Source organism: Neovison vison, chromosome 6, assembly GCF_020171115.1.
Source record: "Neovison vison isolate M4711 chromosome 6, ASM_NN_V1, whole genome shotgun sequence".
Lineage (NCBI taxonomy): Eukaryota > Metazoa > Chordata > Mammalia > Carnivora > Mustelidae > Neogale > Neogale vison.
Window position 1 is genome coordinate 212,589,201 of NC_058096.1, and position 8,469 is coordinate 212,597,669.

The 8,469-nt window shown below is 52.7% G+C and overlaps 1 protein-coding gene across 1 annotated transcript; it reads left to right on the forward strand.

Annotated features, from left to right (window-relative positions):
• The first annotated feature begins 4,142 nt into the window (after positions 1–4,142).
• Positions 4,143–7,963, forward strand: LRRC25 (leucine rich repeat containing 25). Its single transcript, XM_044255343.1, has 3 exons — positions 4,143–4,245; positions 4,855–5,648; positions 7,525–7,963. The coding sequence occupies exons 2-3, from the start codon at positions 4,864–4,866 to the stop codon at positions 7,661–7,663; spliced, it is 924 nt and encodes a 307-aa protein (XP_044111278.1). The 5' UTR covers positions 4,143–4,245; positions 4,855–4,863; the 3' UTR covers positions 7,664–7,963.
• Positions 7,964–8,469: the final 506 nt, after the last annotated feature.

Below are 8,469 nucleotides of genomic sequence, written 5' to 3' on the forward strand. Positions count from 1 at the left end.
ACAAGTGTGAGATCCAGGCCCTGGATGGGAGGTGGATAGTGGGGGAGGGCAAACCCTTGATCCCACTTCAGCAGCCCAGTCTCCGGCATACTGGGGGCAGGGCCCAGGCTGAGGCCTCACCCAGCACAGGTAGGTACATGGGGGTCAGAGGGTGTGGGGCAAATATGGCTAAATTGAAGGGGCCGTGGATTGGTGGCCCTGGATGTGGGTTATCCCCAGAAACTCTGTCTTTGTCTTTGTGGGAGGTCTCTGTGTTTTCCTGGCTATTTTGGGGGGTCTCTGAAGATCTCTAAAGGTCTCCGAGTATCCTGGTGTCTTGGGGATTCTGAGCTGTTCTAGGTATCTCTGGGGATTTCTGAAGGTCTCTAGGGGTTCCTAAGGACCTCTGGAAGTCTCTGTGCTGAGACTGGCCCTTCCTGGCCCTCAGGCTTTGTTTCAGACCCAGGCTCAGGGCATGTCAGGCAGGGAGGAGGCGGAGTATAGAGATGTGCCCTCTGGAAGCTTCTGGTCCCCCTCAGGCAGTGGAGCCCATAGCTGCCCTGCTTCCCATAGCCTGGCCATGACCTGCTAGGGCAGCAGCAAAAGGACCCAGGCCCCAGGCTCATCAGACAGCTGGCATGCTCCAGAACCCAGGACCACCCTACATGCCAGGAATTTCGAGACCCCCAAATCCCAGGACCTAGGCCTCCCAAACTTCAGACCCCTGTAAGTGTTCTAGATTCCAGGTCCCGCAGGTCCCCCACACCCAACTCCAGAACCCACTATCCTAGGCTCCAAGCCTGCCTCCCTCCGCCACCCCCCTTCCACATAACCCCTGTGCCCGGCACTTCCTCATTTCCTCATTTCCTCCTCTTCTAAGAGGCTTTAGTGCTGGTTGCTGCCTACTCCACCCAGGGTGTGGGATGTGGGGGACATCCACCCACACCCAGGCCTGGGGAGGGCTGCTGCCCCTCTGTTCCTCTTATCCCAAAAGCCTGAGTGTCTTTATGTGTGCTTGTTGGCTGAGTTCAGGGCTGTAATTAAAAAACATAGGGGGTGATGTTCTCCGCCATCTGCCTGCTGCTAAGAGGGAATCATGAATATTCGTTTTTCCGGTTTCTTTAGCCAATTGAAATCTAGGAGTTTATATTTTGGCCTTTTTTTTTTAAAGATTTTATTTATTTGAGGGCGCCTGGGTGGCTCAGTGGGCTAAGCCTCTGCCCTCGGCTCAGGTCATGATCTCAGGGTCCTGGGATCGAGTCCTGAATCGGGCTCTCTGCTCAGCAGGTAGCCTGCTTCTCCCTCTCTCTCTGCCTGCCTCTCTGCCTACCTGTGATCTCTCTCTGTCAAATAAATAAATAAAATCTTAAAAAAAAAAAAAAAAAGATTTTTTTTATTTATTTATTTTAAGATTTTATTTATTTATTTGACAGACAGAGATCACAAGTAGGCAGAGAGAGAGGAGGAAGCAGGCTCCCTGCTGAGCAGAGAGCCTGATGTGGGTCTCCATCCCAGGACCCTGAGATCATGACCTGAGCCGAGGGCAGAGGCTTAGCCCACTGAGCCACCCAGGCACCCCGGATTTTATTTATTTGAGATAGAGAAAGAGCCCAGAGGGAGAGTGAAAGGGAGAAACAGATTGACTGGGGCTCCATCCCAGGACCCTGGGATCGTGGACTGAGTTGAGAGCAGATGGTTAACCAACTGAGACACCCAGGCGTCCCTAAATAAATAAAATCTTAAAAATAAATAAATAAAAAAGAATTACCATCTTCCCAGCTTGCTTCTCACTTTTATTTTCCTCTGCATGGCTTCTTCTACCTGTCCCCTATTTTCCCGGTAGATCCTGCACGTCGCTGGTTTCTCCAATGGCTACAAGAAGCTCATGAGGACAAGGCTTTTTGTCTGTTCTGTTCAGACAAAAACTGTGTGCCTGGCACACAGTAGGTGCTTCATAAAGGTTTGTGGAAAAAGATGAATGAGTCTTTCCTTCTCAGTTCATAGAGCACTATCATTTTGTTTTTATGACTCTGAGACACGCCCCGCCCCCCCCCCATGGATGAGCTGTTTTTTACCTACCCAACCCCTTAGGTTGCTTCCTCCCCCACCCCACCCCCCATAACAACAATGTTACAGTGAATCATCTCTTAGCTGTGCTATCTTTTTGCCTTCCCTCTTTTTAAATGGTGCAAAAGACACTTAACATAAAATTTACCATTTTAGCCATTTTATAGTGAACAATCCAGTGTTTTGCAAGTACCACCAACATCTAGTTCCAGAACATTTCCATTGTCCCAACTGGAAACCCTGTCCCCAGGAGCGGACACACACACACACACACACACACACACCCGCTCTTCCCCAGCCCCTGGCAACCACTAGTCCTGCTTTCTGTCCTCATGGATTTGCCTGTTCTGGATGTTTCCTAACAATGGAGTCACAGGCTATGTGGTCTTTTGTGTCTGGCTTCTCTCGCTCAGTGTTGTTTTCAAAGTTCATCCATGATGTAGCGCGTGTAAGGGCTTCGTCCCTTTCTATGGCTGAGTAACATTACACTGTATGTCCATTTACTGCTGCCCTTGTCGCTTTGTAAACATCAGGTTATTCAGGAGTGTCCCAGAACTGGGCTGCTGGGTCAGCAGGCACAAGTGTTTGTAACTCTGGTGGCCTGTGTCATTGTGCCTTCCACTGGGACAGGGCCCCAGATGCTCCTGCAGCAGGGCACGGGGCTGCCACTGTCCCCACAGCCCCTCTAGCACCAAACATCATCACGCTTTTGAAGTTTTACCAATCTAAAGGGGAAAAACACACACAGTACCCCAGAGTCGCGCTTTGTAATTTTTCTGTGCGGAGTGTGTACCTTTGGGTGTGTTGGATCAAAGATTTGCAACTTTCTATAAAGTCTAGGTTCAAAACCTTTGGTAAATTCCTCTGAGCTCGAAGATGTAGAGGGGCAGAGTTTGAGAAAAGTGGAAATCGTGGGGGAGTGGACTTCCACTTCCCACAGTCAGGGAGAAGGCTCTAGCATTTATCCCATTTTACAGATGTGGAAACTGAAGCACAGAGTGGTTCAGGTTGCATTGTGAGTCAGGGTCCGGGATGGATTTGAACCTGGTGGGCCTGATGTCAGGACCAGGGTGAGGCTGAGACCCTCTCCAGGCCCTTAATCTCCTCCTTAACCTACTTTTGTTACTGCCGCTTAGGTCTGATTCAGGCCCCCCTCCTCCTCTGGGACTCTGGCTTCCTCCCCAGGCTCCCCATCTCTAGACACCAGGCTCACTCCAGAGGAATCTTACAACACAGTACCCCTCCACTGCTCACACATCTTCCTTGGCTCCCCATGGCCCTGGAAATAACATCCCAGTCTTCAGCCTGGCTTCTGAGGCCAGCATTGCTCACCCCCTGCCCACACCACCATCTCCTCCTCTTAGCCCGGCCACTCCAGCCACTCCACTCCTCAACACACAGTTCCAGGGACCTGCTCTCTCAAGCTGTGGGGGGCTTTGCTCCTGTTGTACTTCTGCCTGGAATCTTCCTTGCATTTGTTTCTGTCAGCTACTGTGTGACTCATCCTCCAAGCCCCAGACTCAACCGTCTCCTTCCCCAGGGCACCCATCTCACAGCCCCCTCCAGCATGGAGGCATCCCTGTACCAGAACAGGAGCTCCGAGGCTGTGGGGGAGGCTAGCAGCTTGGAGAGTCAAAGGCAGGTTTTAGGAATCCTCAGCAAAACCCCACTCACGTGTTGATGCCCCCAATTCTAATGCTTCCTCCTCCAGGAAGCCTTCCAGGACTCTCCCTCTCTCGGACCTGATTGACTCCACTGGACAGGGTGTGTCTGGTTTGTGTCTAGCTCTGTCCGCTCGGAGGACTGGGTGATCCCACAGAACCTGACCGTACAGAGGCCTTTTGGAAGTCCAGCCTGGGTGATCGTAGAATGAACACAGAATGCACGGGCTGGGCGTCAACTGAGCTGACACCAGGAAGCGAGTTGATGAGGTTGCAGTCGGTTGGTTGGGGTATTAATGGGGGACATTTAGTCACTGGGTTCCAGCAAAAGAGAAGCAGGTCGCCCCTCCCCCTCCCGTGAGAATCCTGGGCCTCAGGCCTTGCAGGGGGGCGGGTCTCAGTGTCTTCATTCTTCCCCTCAGCATTGCACCCGGACACCAGTTCCTCTTCCCTGAGTCGCTGGGTGCAGATCCTGAGGAGAACCCCGGACCATAGCGGATCCGCGGAGGGTGCCGACCACTTCGGCCCCCACGTCCAGGTGAGCCACCACGCAGCCCCTCCCGCCCCAGATCCTTCCAGCACCGCCGAGGCAAGAGCGTGGCAGTGGGACCAGAACGGACGCGCTAGAACTTGGGTCCGGGAAGGGACCTCAAGCCAGACTGGAGGGGCTTCCATACGGCAGCCCCGTCCGACCCCAGCCCGAGACTCCCAGCACCCCGCAGTTCTGCGTGAAACAATTAGCACCGCCCCCTGCAGGCCGTTTCCGGGGCAACCTCTTATTTTGCATATGGTCCCGTCTTGACCAATGAGGGCGCCTGAAATATTCGTGATGGGGGGTGGGGGTGGGAAGGGGAGACTTAACCAGAAGGGACTCCATTGGGAGAAGGGGAGGGGCTGACTGGGCCGGGTTTTCCTGCTTTCCAGCACCATCAGGCACCGGGATTACGTACCCATTCCCCAGAGGGGGCGACTGAGGCCAGAGGCTAGAGCCAACCAGAGGGGCACCAAGCGAGGGCCCGCGTTTTACCATTTCAGAAGCAGCCTGAGATGATAATAATAACAATAATAATAATAATAAAACACAGGCGGTGAGGGTGAGGTGACCACAGGCTAAGGTCCAGGCCTGGATTCTGGTGTCTCTGCCTAGGTTGCTTGAATGGGGGGCTCCCTGGCGTGGATGCTGTTGTTGCCACTGCTGCTGCAGGATCCAGGCAGCCAAGCATTTTCCTGCAACGTGTCGTCTGGGAACGTGGACTGGAACACAGAGTTCAAAGACACATGCCTGAATTTCAGTGGCCAAGGCCTCAGACTGCCCCAGAACCAGTCTTTGCAGGCCAGAAGCCTGCTCCACCTTATCCTGTCTGGGAATGGTCTTCGAGAGCTACCACCGCTCTTCTTTAAACTGCTGGGAAACCTGAGTGTCCTCGATGTGACGAACAACCCACTGGACCGCGTGGATGGGGAGCTGGCCCTGCGCTGTACGCTTGACCTGAAGGCTGACTGCAGCTGTGTCCTAGTATCCTGGCACCAGATCCGACAGGACAACTGCTCTGGCTGGCTACCTCTCCAGTGCCGGGACACAGCTACTGGTGGCTGGCACAATGTCTCCTCCTTCCTGGAGGCTGGCTGCCCCCCTGGCCTGTCCTTATCGGTCATTGGGGCACTGGTGGCCAGTGGGAGCCTGCTCCTGGGGCTCACCATTGCTGGCCTAGTGCTGGCCTGGAGACTCTGGGGCCGTGGGAGGATCAGTAAACGGGACGTGAACAAAACAAGGGCTTCTCAGGATGGTTCTCGGTCTGGCTCTGGCAAGCAGCCGAGATACAGTAGCCGGGGCCTCAGCCCTAAGCCCCCAGCAGCTGCCGTGCCCAGACCCTGCACCCCCGACTATGAGAATGTGTTCGTGGGCCAGCCAGCTGCCGGGCATCAGTGGGCCGAACATGGGTGAGTGATTCAGATCTGTCTGTAAGACTCTGGAACCAGATGGCCGGGGTTCAAATCCTGGTACCACCTCTTGTAAGCTGTGTGATCTTGGGCCAGTCGATTTACCTCAGGGCCTCCGTTTTCTCATCTGTAAAATGGGGATAATAACAGCCCCCACCTAACAGAGTTGGGATAAGAATTAAGCGAGTTCCTGTATATGAGACAAGTTTCTTCCTTCATGACCTGCAAACTTGAGTTTCTGGTGGCCAAGGATGGGGAGAGAGGAAGCAAGTGTTCTAGGCAGAGTAGGGGCTTTGCAGAAGTAGTCGGTGGCCTGGCTCAGATCCTGTGTGACCCAGGGCTATCTCTGAGCCTCTCTTTCAGTCTCTGTAAAATGGGAACAGCTCCCCTTTCCACATATCCCTTTGACACTTGAGAGGCTCAGAAAGCTGTGTCTTTCTCTCCCCCACAAAGCCCTGATACCTCCAGACTTGGCTGGACTTAGCTGGATGGGTTCAGTTTTTCCAGGTTGGGTGAGGGAATGAAAGGAATTGCTGCAGGAGGCAGCCCCCACAGGGGTGAAGGCCTGGAGATGGGAAAGAATGGAGACTCTTCTGTGAATCAGTTTGAGAAGGCAAGACCTGAGAGCTGAGGCTAGAGGGGCCTGGGAGAATCCAGGCAGGAATGGAGCAGAGTCATGGATGGGTGTGGGTAGGGGAATCCACAAAGTGGGGAGGCTGGTGGGAAGCTGTGGGTGAGAAATGAGAGGATATGCAAAGCAGATGCAAATAGTGCTCAAAGGCAGAAGTGGCCTGGAGGAGGGAGTCGAATACACTCATCTCCCTAAGGCGTCTTGGGCTGTGATGCTCACTTCTGCCTCAATGTCACCAAAGCCTCAGGATCAGTCTCCACCAAAGGCATTGTTTAGAACGGGATCTGTCATTCTCACCCTACTTGTACCAATGGAGGCTCTGGGAGGCAGGGGAGTGACTGGCCCAATATCATAACAAATGTGAGGCAAATATGAGTTTGATTTCTATTCTTTTGATCTGTGGACAAGCTTTTATGTGTTTGGGCTGGTTTTTTTTTATTTTTATTTTTTTTTTAAGATTTTATTTATTTGTCAGAGAGGGAGAGAGAGTGAGCACAGGCAGACAGAATGGCAGGCAGAGAGAGAGGAGGAAGCAAACTCCCTGCTGAGCAAGGTGGGCTGGTTTTTAAAGATGAGTAGTTGATTGGCATCACCTGCCCAAGACAGAGTAGAGTTAGAATGTTCTAAAGCAGGAGATTTTTGGAGGGGGGGAAGGGGTTAAAAAGACGTTCTTCTCTACCATATACAGTTAGACATCACTAAGAAGTTATCTGCTCCTACACCAATTCTATGGATTCAGAAACCAAGACTCCAATTTGTTTTTGTATTGAGGTCACAAAGTCTCGTTTTAGAGAATCTAATGAAAACAGCTCCCAGCTGAAAGGGCACTGGTTTGGCCCTAGCCACTGTGTCCATGTGTGTGGTGTGACCAGAGCTTCTGATTTTTGAAAAGGAAACTGGAAAGTTAGAGTTAAGATTAAAAAAAAAAAAAAAAAAAGTCTAGACTTTAATGTAGAAAGTGAGCAACTATCTCAACTTTAAGGAGGGAAACAATTCGACCATGGGCTTGAGGTCCTCTGACCAGAGCATTACAATGCTGAATCCATGGAATCTTCCCTGAATCCCTGGCCCCCACCTCTTCTCCTCAGACAAAGTTGGGAGGCTGGGAGAATACTGCCGTGTGCCTCAGTTTCCTCCTATGTAAATACTAGGAGGGGACTCAGGCGCCCAGAGCTTTCTTTGCCTCTCAAAGCTGATGTGCCTACCCCTGAGAGCCCCCCTCCTCCTGTCTATCCGTCTCCCCAGGGCTCACCCATCAGAGGATAGCGACTTCTACATGAACTACGAGGGCCCCGACCATGCTTCCCAGCCTGTCTACTGCAACCTGCAGTCATTGCGCAAGACCCCGCTGGATGAGGAGGAGTATGTGATCCCTGGGCGCTGAGCCTCTGATGCCCTGAACTCCAGCCTGCTGCCTTCTATGTGACTTCGGGCATTCTGACTCTTCCCTGCCCTCAGTCTTCCCACCTGAGGAATGGGGACAGGGAAGGACCGTCGCTGAGGCCCCAGGGAGGTTCTTCAGCTCCCTCTCCTTCAGAGCCCCTGCTCTGCTTCTCAGCTCCCTAAGCTGCTGGAAGGGGAAAAGGAGAGGCTCCGGTATGGCGACAGGAGGGGTCAGTTCGTGAACTCTGTCATCACCCTTGGTGTGCACACCGAGCTTAATAAATGCTGTAGGGCTCACAAAGCTGCTGGCTCAGGGCAAGTGGGTTCTTTGAGGTGGGGATTCCCTAAGCTCCCCAAACCAGATTCTCTGAGAGATACCCGAATTGTTCCCCACTCTTGGTCCGTCCCCTCTGTCCCTTTCAGGCCCTGTTCCCAGCCACTTGGTACCCCGGCTCAGCTCCCGGGGCAGCCCACACCAGCCCCAAGGGATCATTATAACTTATGAATGGGACTGTGCCCCTCCCCTGCTCACACACCCTCCGTGGCTCCCCATTACCCCCCCATGACTTCAGCCTGGTGGTTGAGGCCTGCGTAATTCTGCCCTACTCACCTCACTATCACTACCCTCTTCTGTCCTTCTGGTCTAGGCCTCCTCACCACCCAGCCCACCTCACTCCTGAAATTTCCATTTGCCCATGCCATTCCTTTTGCCCAGAATGCCATCCCCTTCCATTTTTTTCTCACTCTTAAACATCTTTTTTTTTTTTTAAAGATTTTATTTATTTATTTGACAGAGAGAGATCACAA